Here is a 13,137-nt window from a genome sequence, read left to right on the forward strand (position 1 = left end):
AATTGAAGGACTCATTTTCAGAAAACTTCTGTTACTTATATGGCAAACTGCTTTAATTAGAACTTTGCATTAAACTTGACACCTCCAAGACTATATTATTTCTACTAATCAGTATGATCTTAGTTATCTTAATACCTGGAGTAGGAGAAATAAGATAATGGCACTTTCTAAGTGACCTTGGGCAAGTCATTTTTCTCTTTGCAGTTATATTTTTTCATCCTAAAACAATGTGGTCTCTTAAGCTGCATGATATTTTATTTTTATAATTCTTTAATGTGTATTCTACATCAAACAAAATAATTTTCAAAAAAGTATAAAAAATTCTAAAATAGGATTTGAACAGCATTTCACGTACCTTTGAGTCGTGGAGCTTAGATTTCTGGGAGAGTCTAAACACCAACTAAATCCAATTCTTTCATTTAATGGGTGATAAGTTTATGACAGTGACATTGAGGCCAAAGCAGGGAAAACGCGGCTGACCGAAACTCAGTTATTCTGATTTTGGCTCAAATGAGTTTCCCTGCTCATTTTGACTCTTGGATAACTGTTTTCCTGGCAAGCAAGTCCGGGGCAAGACAGCTCTGCTTACTGGGGTGGGCCCCTTGCTGGAGACTCCAGGGAACCACGCCAGAGCAGTCTGCGGAGGGCCCGCTTCACTTCTTTGTTCCGCAGAGTGTAAATGAAAGGGTTGAGCATGGGAGTGATTATTGTGTAGAAGACAGCAGGCGCCCCAGCTCCTATCCCACTGGAGCTTGGCTGCAGGTAGATGCAGACAGGCGGCATATAGTACAGGAGCACCACGGTGAGGTGGGCGGTGCACGTGGAGCAGGCCCGCTGCCGGCCCTCGGCTGTGCGCATGCGCAGCACAGCTGCCGCGATGAAGACGTAAGATATGACGATGAGGATCAGGCAACCTGCGGCCACAATGCCAATGTTGGCAAGCATGACAAGCTCATTAGTGGTGGTGTCTGCACAGGCCAGCTTCAGCACAGGGGGAATGTCACAGAAGAAATAGGCTATGTGGTGAGGCCCACAGTATGGCAGGTGGAAGGTGAGAGAGGTATGGACTGCAGAGTGCACAGCACCTGTTGCCCAAGTGATCCCAGCCAGCCCTGCGCACATCCGCCTGTTCATGGCCACTGGGTAGTGCAGGGGTTGACAGATAGCCAGGTAACGGTCATAGGCCATGACTGTGTACAGGAAGCACTCACTGCTGGCTAGGAAATGGAAGCAGTAAAGCTGTATAGTGCAGCCCTCAAAGGAGATGAGCTTCCCATCCAGAGTCAGCAGGCCAGCCATGACCTTGGGTACTGTCACGGTAGACAAACACGCATCCAGGAAGGACAGGTGGCCCAGGAAGTGATACATAGGGGAACGGAGTTGAGGATCACAGCCCACAGTTATGAGAATGAGGAGATTTCCCATCATGGTGATGCTGTAGATGAGGAGGAAGAGGAGGAAGAAGAGGCTAGGATGTTCAGCTGTGAACCTCAGACCCTCCAGGAAGAAGTGGCTCACCACAGTCTGGTTAGGGTACTCTGTCTTCACTTCCATCTTCTCACATACAGAGTAGGTACTTAACCTCTGCAACAAAACTGAGTTAATAGAGTAAATAGTTGTTTACCTTTCCCCTAATATCATTATCCATCTAGTGATGCCATGGTGGTTTCTCCCATAAGTGAGAAAAAGATAGAATTCAGTTGAAGTTTTGCCTTATTCTTCTGTTTTCTTGTTGCCTGTTCTTTCAGAATAAATCTTTCAAAGAATAATCTGAACTCCTTGTGAAACACATAATGGACTGAAAGGATTATTTTCAGAAAGATAACCCCTAAATTATGGCTATAAGAAAAAGTATTATAAGTCCTGCTTTCATTGAGTATATCCTTTTTTTTTGGTATATATTCTAGAATTGTGATGCCTCTGCCCTCCTAATTTATTCAGTCATGCTTTTGATGTGCACAAGCCAGGTTCTTATCATTGTCATCTGGGAGTTTCATCTCACTCTGGGAGCGCTTTGGCTAGATGTTGAGTGCTATTGCATCATCCAGGAACATAGCATCCCCACCTAACCCTCACACAGAGGGAGTTCTCTGCAATTTCAGTTGCCCACAACCCTCAAGTGTATGACAATGAAGCCCTGGAGAGTAGACTGAATAATTACCAGAACAATTTGTTCAGTACATTTCATGCTCTTCCTGTAAAGCTTTGTCTGAAATTTTTGGGAATTGTTTTCCTATTTCTTTCTTGTTGTACCTTTCTTTTAGGCCACAAGATTTCTCTTTGATTCATTCCGTTCTTTACCTCCTAAGCCTAATTAGATGTTGTATTATGTGAAAATTTTCTTTAAACTCCCCCCCCACCCCAGTTGTGTCTTCAGTGTCCATGAATTTTACCTAGCACAGCCTATGTTTGTTTATTTATTTGGTGCTGGGGATTGAACCTAGGGGTGCTATAACACTGAGCTACATCCCTACCTCTTTTTATATTTTTATTTTGGAATAGGGACTTGCTAAGTTGCCCATATTATCCTTGAAAAATCTTTCGGCCTCAGCCTTTCAAGTATCTGGGATTATGTGTGGGCCACCATGCCTACCTGCCTTTGTTTATTTTATGCCTAGATTTTCACAATGGCATTTTATGTGCATTCTCTTACTTACTCCCTAATATAGTAAATGATTCTTTACTGATCTGCATTGCCTATTGTAAGCAAAACTAACCAATATGGTTTCAGCACCATAATGAAAATACAAATAACCGGGACTGAATCAGATCTCAAGGGGATCAGCAAGCTTTTCTTTTATTCTGCAGCAGAGGCATGGGAGGGCTCATTTCTGGGTACGGAAATGGCCCTTGGGTTACGAAGGAGTCTGAGTTTTATAGTTTACAATGAGGGTGAATTAATCATTGGAGACTGTGGACATATAGTTTGGACAGTCCGAGACCTAGTTGTGCAGGTTAAAATTTTAACCAGGAAGGCAGTTGTAAAAAGTTTGAGACTCATTGTCACTGAGAAAAGCTCAGAACTCGGTGTTCACTACTTATCTTCCTTCCTCTGGGACCTTTTGATATCCAGAGCTTCACTATTTGCTTTTCGCCTTCCAGGATTCATGGGCAATGGGAAAGGGTAAAAGTCCAGGGCCCAGTTGTTTCAGTGTCCACCTCCTCCCTTCAAGACCCATTGTGGTTGGGAAGGGGTGAATGTTTGCTTTTGGTGGAGATGCTGGTGGTGAACCCAGGAAAGAATGAGAGTTTGCCCAATGTTACTGGAAAGGATATACTGGGAGAGGTTTAATGTTTGTCTAATTTCCCTCCCTCCTCTGGAACCATACTATTCCTCCGTTTCTCTCAGGGGGATATCTTGTAGGAATATTATTTTCTATAACTCTGCACCTATAACACAGAGTGCATCTATTTGTGAAATTTTGAAAATACCTATAAACTATTTCTTTTATCATAAAAATATTTCTCCTGAAGTCCCCTAAAGAAACTTTTCTTACCCAAGAATGCTATTTGTTCATTCATTTTCTCCTCTATATGCCACAATCTCTCTCTGATCCCATCATAGCATTCCATGATAAACATAAATGAAATGCTTTAATATCTACCTCCCCAAATGTATTCTCTAGGTTTCATTTTGAAACTTAATTCCTAAGGGAGCCCTTATAAATATTTTCCCTCACACTAATTTATTAATTCCTGAAGCCTAATAGAAATCTTGATAATTATTAATAATTACCTAATCATGTTCTGCTTTGGAATTTTTTTTGTGATCTATGTGTCCTGTCTCCCCATGGGGAACACAGAGAAAGAAACACATTTCTCTATTTTCTCATTAGCACTTTTGAGATAGAACAGTATAAATAGAGGAAGCTATGTTTATTTGAGTAGCTGAAAGATAAGGATAACGATTGATTTCTCTGTTCCTACTGTCCTTAGGTTTAAAATGTGGATATTGTGATTGGTGGTTCAATAATGTAGCCTCCTGGGTTTCAAGGATTATGGGTGTGTGCTATCACGCCTGGCTCATTTCTCTCATTTTTTACTTGAAATATTTCCACTTCATCAGAACATAAAACATTTGTAAATTAATCTTTAATTTTCTTCCTATGATTGTTTTAGTCTTGGGTGTATATTTTTTGTAAATTAAACTATTCATTATCTTTTTGCTGAAGTTCTCCCAGTTATCGCTTGGTTGACTGAGGTTCATTCTTTAGTAGATTGCATCAGAAGGCTGATAAATAAAAAATTCCTTAAGTAGTTCATGTGTTGAACATTGCTATCATGTGGCCTTCTTCTCTGAAGGATTCATTGACAGAATATAAAATTATTCAGTCACATTTTGTTTCACTGAATTTTGTGAAACATGTTGTTATATGGATGGTTTGCTTTGTGTGTTGGCCACTTTGTATGCTCCGTTGAAGATCTGTTGACAACTCTAATTCTTTTGCCTTTATAAAAGATTTTATCTTGCCAGAGGCCTGACAAATTTATATTTATATTTAAAACAAAAAGTTTTACTAATATCTGTCTCAGAATTGACTTTGTAAAATACTTCAAAGATTGAATTTTTTAAAAAAAATTTGTCCATTAAATTAACATAAACTTTACATTAATTCCCAAAAAGACAGTAAATGAAAGAACATTATAGATTATAGTCTTGTTATCATATGAAGAATTCTATGTGCTTGTTTCCTATGAAGGTCTTACAAGACTTACAAACCTCACATTTCTTACATTTACAATCTTACATTTTTCCAAGTAACTAGCTTGATAAATTCCAGGCCTAGTGATATCTTTATCTCTTCTTTTCCAGAACAATATTTACTGGATACTTAATTATATCAACAGCTTCTTATTAATTTTTTGGTCATGTATTTTATCTCTTTGCTTCCTATGTAAATGAATTTTTCTCAAGATTAGAAATTTATTTGGAATGGACTACAATGTCACTATTTTGGATTTAAACTGAATTCATTTGTGATAAGTTGAACTGAATTGACTCTTCTTGCATATTTTTATGTTTAAACTTGCATTTCTGTTGTTAAAACAGATAGAGAGGGAATTCCCTGATAACACACATTTCTTCTTAGAAAGTTTCTGGTGCATAGCAATCAATAATTCTCTATTATATTTTTTAACAAATGAAACTGAGTCTATAGAAGATACTGATTCTCTTGGGCTGTATTTGCCCATGAACTTTTGCAACATCAACAGAAGCATCTCTAGCACTTAGGGTGTCCTAAGAGTGAAGGACTACCACTAAGATGCTGACAACATTCTTAGAAGAAATATATCTAGGTGTACTTCAGATGAGTTTGATTGTTATTATTTTGATTATCTTGTAACCAGATACATGGCCTGTGGCACCCTACCCTACACTCATACCCCCAAACTATGTAACAAATGCAGAAGTATGCCAGCATATATACTAGCCTACCATCTTAGAAGATCTGCTTCATTAACATCCCTGGAAGTGCAGGAGGGCCTGGTTTATATTTGCAGAGCAAGGAAGGTTATCCTTGATATATCTATATCATTTTTATCAAAGTGAAGCTTTGTTCAAGCTTAGAAGATTAGATATATTCAGGTTATGGCATATTGCACATGTAAAGACTCCCTCATATTAAGGTGAAATTGCTCCCTCAAGTTGAAGTACAAGTTTATCTCCTATGTTAAGCTAAAAGGAAGAGAGAAGGAAATCTGGAAAATCAACTTACTTCCTTGAATTTCAATTTCTCCACAGTTTCATGAGAATAATGATACCTATGTCACAGAATTGTTGTCAAGTTCAAATCAAATGATTTGCATGGAGATTATTAGGATCAACACAGGGATTAGAAGCTATCATGTACATGTAAATGGATGCCACAGAGATGGAACTTTTGTGTTGAAGTTTTCTTATCTTGGATCTTTCCTTCAAGCTGATACCTTTGTTAACAAAGTTTTCAGTGGTAATGAAGGGAGACATAGAAAGTCCTATTTGAGAACAGTTACAATGTGGAATTTTCCAACTTTAGCCTCCCTACCTAAGAGGCCTTTACTCTCTGTATGAATCCTTCTTTCTCATTCTGTCTTATATCTTCCCAATTACTTGGTGTCCAATCCTTGCCTTGAATTTCTGTATCTGCCCCACATCTGTGCAGGGTAAGGTCAGTGAGGCTGCACTTCCTTGAGGCCTCCCAGCCTCCGTAAAGCTGCTTTCATCTCTTTGTTGCGGAGGGTGTAGATGATGGGGTTGAGCAGGGGAGTGATGACTGTGTAAAAGACAGCTACCACCCCATCCAGGGGTTCCTGTGAGCCAGGCCGCAGATAAATGAAGGTGCAGGGCACATAGTAAACAATGACCACAGTGAGGTGGGCTGCGCAGGTGGAGAAGGCATTGCGACGCCCATCTGCTGACTGGATTCTCAGGATCGCAGCCACAATGTAGCCATAGGATGTGAGAATGAGCATAAAGCATGTGAGGGCCAGGAAGCCAATGTCCACAAAGGTGACCAGCTCATTGATGGTGGTGTCAGCACAGGCTAGACGCAGCATGGCAGGGATGTCACAGAAGAAATAGTCAACTCGGTTTGGGCCACAGAAGGGTAGCCGGAATATGAAACTTGTTTGGAAAAGTGAATGGATGGTCCCTCCCAGCCAAGTGCCAAAAGCCAGGTAGTTGCAGACACTCTGGGTCATGATGGTAGCATAGTGTAAAGGTTTGCAAATGGCCAGGAACCTGTCATAAGCCATGAGTGTGTAAAGGAAGCATTCAGTGCAGCCCAGGAAATGGAAAGAAAAGAGTTGGATTACACAGCCCCCAAAGGAGATTGCCCTACTATCCAAGAGAAAGCCAGCCAGCATCTTGGGGACAATAGCAGAGGAAATGGTCATGTCCAAGAAGGAGAGGTGACATAGAAACCAGTACATGGGGCGGTGGAGCCGGACATCCACCAAGACAGTGAGGATGATGAGCCCATTGCCAGACACGGTGAGGAAGTAGATGACAAGGAAAGTGAGGAAGAGCAGTACCCCCAGCTGCGGTGGGTGGTACAGGCCCACCAAAATGAAGTGCAGCACAGAGGTCTGGTTTCCACTTTGCATTTCTTTGCTATTCACATCTGCCAAAAGTAGTAGCAGAAAGAAAGATTTTATTCCTATAAAATCTCTTAGCATAGCACATCTACACTGTGTCATTTTCAAATAGTCACACGAGTATCTCAATCTCTCTCTCTCTCTCTCTCTCTCTCTCTCTCTCTCTCTCTCTCTCTTGCTGGCTCTTGTTCTTCCTTTTGCTTTCTTGCTCTTTTATCATTTTTTTCTCCTCTCATTCCCCCAGCTCTTGATTCTGGGACTTTACTTGATTCCAGAGAATGGTCTTTGAGGTTAAAGCTAGCTGACTATATGTACAGTGGTACCTCATTATCCACAATTTCACTTTTCAAATTTTCTGTTAAGTTTCTGTTATGGTCCCCCAAATTTTGTTTGTCTTGACTCTTTTGAGAGAGAGGGTAGGGGGAGAGAGAACAAAAGAGAGAGACAGGAAGGAAGGGGACCATTTTTCATGTTTTATTAAAGTATATTATTATCATGCAAAGAATGATAACCATTTGGGGAAAAGAAAGTAAAACTTTACTGAGCAGGCAACAGCTGAGTGGCATCTGAACGATTAATAGAAACTTTTTAGATTTCAGAGGATCAGGCCATTCCTGATTAAAGAGGCTGATGTATAAGGAAATAGGAAATGCATGTCTTATTAGAGCCTGGTTTGTGGAATAGAGTTCTGAGAGACTGCAGAAGTAGGTCACACTGGATTTGAAGACTTTGTTCCCACAGGGTATGCCAGTAAGTTTGGACTTCTACTTGGGCAATGCCGTACCATTGTAAGTTGATAATCAAGGAAGCATCTAGGAAATCACTAAGCATTGCCTCCTGTTTCAAAATGGGTTTTATAGCTACATTTTGAGATATTTTTTAAGTTTCTATGCAGTTTTAACACTTATTTAGGATTATCAAAAAGTGCTGAGTCCCAGAAATCACTCAGAACCTACCAGTCAACTTGTCACTGGGAAAAGTAGGCTCTGTGATGGTAAAATGACAGATCCATGGGCATCTATGGTTCAGGTAGAAGAGAAAGTGTAGCTAGTCGGTGGACATGGCTGTCACCACACTTCCATTGGCCACTAGGAGTCCAGCTGGAAGTCCTGTTTCATGTCACACTTCTGAAGCCTGTGATTCTGAGTTGCTTCTGAGCCTCTGTGAAAGGAATATGCCATTTGGATGTTTGCCCCCAGTTTATAAAGTGACCATGAGAGCAAATATTGGAGGAGAGAAGATGGCATTAGGAAGAATACCCCACATGACACCTCACTGTGCAGGGCTCTGACACTCTTCAGACACTTCCCTGATTTTTTGCTGTCATTGAGGTTGATGCTGTTCACTACTAGTCCTAGGAAAAGAGGATCTTTGTGGTACAGCTTCAAATTTAAGGGCTTTGATCTATCACGGAGCAACTCACTGGAAGACCCAGGTTCATTTCAGAACTGAGGCACCCATGTGAAGACTAAATTTGCCTGACAATATAGGACTGCAACACATATTTGATAGAAAATTGTATTTAATGTTTATTGAGTACTACTGTGAATTATGAGAATGAATTTATTTAATCCTTATAACAATCCTATGAAATAGAGGCCACTATCAGGGTTCCACATACAATTGTAGATACAAATCAAAAAGGGGAATTGGCATTTTCAAGTATAAGTAGGAGGGCTTTTATTTTTAGCCCAGTAAGACTTTAGAAGCTATGGTATTAAGATACAATATATTCTTCTCTACTGTATGGATAGACAGGCAGATGAACAGATGGATAGTGGATGGAGAAATGTACTGAACTAATTCAGAAATAATGAAAATACAATCAGGTGCTTTGGGGCTGGAATTTTATACTGCTTCACTATCCTAAAGGATTTTAAATAGGATGAGCATTTTTATATAGAACTTTTGAAAATAGATTTATTTTAGTTAAAACTTCAGAGATTGTGAATATATTAATTTCAATGTATATTCTACATTTTTACATTGGGCACATTTAGATTAGGAAATTTAATTTGAACTCTTGTGTTCTTAGGAAATAAATAATACATAAGCTAGCTCTCTGGTATGCAAATCATAGATCGAACCCAAGGAAAACAACAGAACAGACATTTCTCTATTAACTGATTTTAAGTTTGTGAGATTTTACTTTCTGGTTTGGGAAGCTCTGTGTGTGTGGCCTTTCCTTCTTTCTCCCAAATTAAATACAATATTCTGCCCCTGTCCATGGGGCATGGGTTCCAAAAGCTCCATGTACTTTTTTCTGTCTGAAAAGTACATGGAACCAATCCCTACATTGATTATGTTCTTTTCTACATGTTTGTACATGATAAAATGTAATTTTTCCATGGTACTGAGGATTCGTGTTTGTGACAGGCTTATCATAAGCAAGTTTCAACTTACACGTGTGTGCTGTGCCTACTTTTCCCATTAGGGTGTGAGTTCCTAAAGGACTGTTTTCTTTTCCTTTTAATTCCAATTTTATGGCATTCTTTTCACATAAAGATCCTCAAATAGTATTGAACAAATGAGTTTCCCTCTGTGTGGATATCCCTATGACCTAGGCAGACAATATCAAAGATATATCAGTTAGATATTGTAATCTGAGGTCTAAAATCATATGAATTCCAGTACTAATACATCACTACTTATACTTGCTATATTTTTTTTTGTACAACTCTCTCAAAATTTCTGCTTTCAATTTTTTATTTAAAAGTGAGTGGAGGGATAGGTGTAGACTCTCACCAATAAAGAAATACCAATCTCTTCTCGATCTATACCAATTCATATAAAAAATTTTGTTCTTCTATAATGAAAATCAATTTTCCTTTTATTCCAAATTCTATTTCATACCACAATTTCTTTTTTTTCTTATTTCTCTGCTGTCTTGAATTCTCCATTTTTATTTACATTTATAATTTATTATTCTGTATACAGAGAAATAATATTTTTACCCCTGGGAAGACAGAAAAATACCCCAAATTATCTACTAACAACTAAAACAGCTTCAGCAATTTGGCATATACATTTTAGCCAGTAACACATTATATTATCCACATATCATATATACTGATCTATGTAATGGGAAAAGAAGCAATTTGCACATCTGGCCTTTTCAAACCCAATAGGCTTGAGGTTGACCTTGAAACCCATCTGGTCCAGGCAACTCCAAGATATATATTGGCCTTTGGAAAGCAGACGTCAGACTTCTTTCCTGTCAAACACAATGCCATTAGGAGATCTCAGCTGCATTCTTTGCTCTCAACATCTCTAACATTTAATAAATATATACCTCAGAAAAATCTCCATTACTATACCTCTACATCTCTTTTGTAGCCTTCTCTCCCAGTGACAACTCTCTGGGTGTGAATCTGCACTGAGGCCATTTCCTGTTTCGTCTTCTTGCTCTTTGCTGTTCCTTATGGAGGCCCAATTTTGAGCTCAGCAGGTTGCTGGTGTTCTCCTGATGTGCCTCTTCTTGCTGTGTCACTGTGTTATTTCTGTGTTCTTTTAGGCTCACCCCTGCCTTTTATAGCCTTGTGAAACTATTGGCAGTGGGGTCCCTAGGCTTTGACCTCCAGATTCTTGTTTTCTGGCAAGTAGCATCTTCTTTCCTATAGACCCCATGGGGTGGGGGACTAGGGGGCTGACACTACTTCTGCTTTACCCTTTGGGGGCAATTAACTTACTGCACGGTATTAAGTCGCACTGGGCTTTGTTAGCAGCAAACCCTGCACTATGGCTGATGCAGGAAGTTTGCTTAGTTGCTAGCAGTGTCCTTATAGCACTGGATCCTTCTAAGCTCGAATACTCAATTAAGAATCGGGATGCTTCCTCTGGTTCTTGGGAATTAAGTTTTCTTACCTATAAATCAGTGATAATTACACTTTACTCATTTATCCCATTAAGATACACTTTGTATTTGAAAGAACTTTCAAGCTAAAGATACTTCATGAATACATATTTTTACTTAAAAATGTACCTTCTCATTTAACTTGAAGCAAATTACCAGAGCATCACTTTAGAATAGATACACTATTTTTGGCAGAAACATCAGCTCATCCATGTACAAATAGGAAGTGAAAGTAGGAACATTATAACTGTGGCAATCCCTTAAAAGTCAAACATACTTAGATTAGAGCTGGATGGACCTCTAGAAATGACCCAGAGCATACCCTCATTTTACACTGGAAACCACGGAGTTCTAAAGAGAATAAGGACTTTGCGAATGGTGAAAGTCATTCTGCTTAATTAGTGGGTAAACTGTCACTTAAATCATGTAGGTAAATGGTATGGATTCATCCAGCTCCTGGAATAGAGGAACTTAATATTCCTAAACTAGTGCTGGGCAAATTATTGCTCAATAAATATTTGTTAAAATAGTTCTTATCAATCAATATTGCACAATATTTTAAAGAAGCATATTGGTGTGCAATTTTTTAAGGATTATATTGTGAAATATGGTCTATTCTTTTTTTGCATTTTAATTGATGATATCTTTATTTCTTCTTTAGGCTGTAGGCCATATGTTACAACACAAAGAATTTTGATTTGAGACAAAAAGATCTGGAATTGAATTTCTATTCATCTACCCACCATTTGTATGATATTAATCAAGCTTCCATGGTGGACCTCTGTAATGGTCAATCAGCAATTTCATAGACTTTCTTAATCACTACTTATTGCCAGATTCCTCTGAGCTTTGCCTGGCTGCCAAGATCTCCTCTCATCTTCTGTGCTTGATCCATTACCAATTTTCTCCTCTGGATCTGTGAGTATTCATAATTCTGAATTCCATGGCCTTTCTCAGCCAGACTAAGTCTCAAGTGGCAATGCTGCAGGATTGGGAATTCTGGACTCTCATCATCAGAATGGGCACCTTGACCATTATTCTGCCAATACCTTCTGCCAGAACTTGGACATCATACTTATTTATTTATTTATTAGTTCAAATCAGTTATATATGACTGTAGAAAGCTCTTCAATTCATTGTATACAAATGGAGCAGAATTTCTCACTTCTTTGGTTGTGCATGAAGTAGAGTCACACCATTTGTGTAATCATACATGTACCTAGGGTAATGATGTCCATTTCATTCCACCATCTTTCCTACCCTTTTGCCCCCTCCCCCCCTCCCCTTTGCCCTATTCAAAGTTTCTCCACTTATTCCATATCCCCCTTGCCATCCCCCCACTGCCATATGGATTAGCATCCACTTATCAGAGAAAACATTCAGCTCCTGGTTTTTGAGATTGTCTTATTTTGTTTAGCATGATAGTCTCCAACTCCATCCATTTACTGCAAATGCCATAATTTTATTCTCTTTTAATGCTGAGTAATATTCCATTGTGTATATGTACCACAGTTTCTTTATCCATTTATCTGTGGAACGGCATCTAGGTTGCTTCCAGAAATATGATCTATTTTTTGAATGAGCCACTTTTCATTGATAGAATCATGTAAAGTCAGTAAGAAGTATTTTTGATTTGTATTTATTAGTACATTTTCCTATTGCATGGCCATAATTTCCAAGCTATTCTGTATTTCCTAATGATAGTGAGTAAATCAGATTTAGGGTTTTGCTAGTGAATAATTCTAAATACACAAAGGGAAACAAAAGAAATTTAAGACTGTAAATACTTAATCCTCCCATTATAGAGTATTTTTTGTTTTGTGATATCCCTGATGGGAACATATATTTCCAAAGAATAATATGAGGCAAAGAAATTCTTGGTTAAAACAGGACTTTGCTTCTAAATTCCAGTTTGGATCCTTGGCCTTAGGAATTTAAGAAAGAACTATAATCTATGTTAGGGACACTAAGTGGTTGTTTTTCACTCTAGACCTCCCTTTACTCTCAATTTGATTTTCTATGTGAATGGGTACATGGAAGGGGGTGGGAAAATTTCTCCCAGAGTGATGCTATCTTATCTTCCACATTTGAAGCAGAAGGGTGAAGGGTAGAGGGTGTGTTATGGGGAAAAGAAAGAGAAAAAAAAATTAAAGCAGCAAACGCCAAGTCTTGGGGGAGGGCAGATCCAGTTTACCAGCTCTCTCAAC

At 38.8% G+C, this 13,137-nt stretch overlaps 2 protein-coding genes across 2 annotated transcripts; both read right to left on the reverse strand.

The window, feature by feature from the left end:
• Positions 1-585: 585 nt before the first annotated feature.
• Positions 586-1,575, reverse strand: Or10s1 (olfactory receptor family 10 subfamily S member 1). The gene has a single exon (XM_027930479.2). The coding sequence runs from the start codon at positions 1,552-1,554 to the stop codon at positions 586-588; it is 969 nt and encodes a 322-aa protein (XP_027786280.2). The 5' UTR covers positions 1,555-1,575.
• Positions 1,576-6,150: 4,575 nt separating this feature from the next.
• Or10g6 (olfactory receptor family 10 subfamily G member 6) lies at positions 6,151-7,116 on the reverse strand. Its single transcript, XM_027930731.2, has one exon. The coding sequence runs from the start codon at positions 7,084-7,086 to the stop codon at positions 6,151-6,153; it is 936 nt and encodes a 311-aa protein (XP_027786532.2). The 5' UTR covers positions 7,087-7,116.
• Between the last annotated feature and the right edge of the window lie 6,021 nt (positions 7,117-13,137).

Source organism: Marmota flaviventris, chromosome 9 (assembly GCF_047511675.1).
Source record: "Marmota flaviventris isolate mMarFla1 chromosome 9, mMarFla1.hap1, whole genome shotgun sequence".
NCBI lineage: Eukaryota > Metazoa > Chordata > Mammalia > Rodentia > Sciuridae > Marmota > Marmota flaviventris.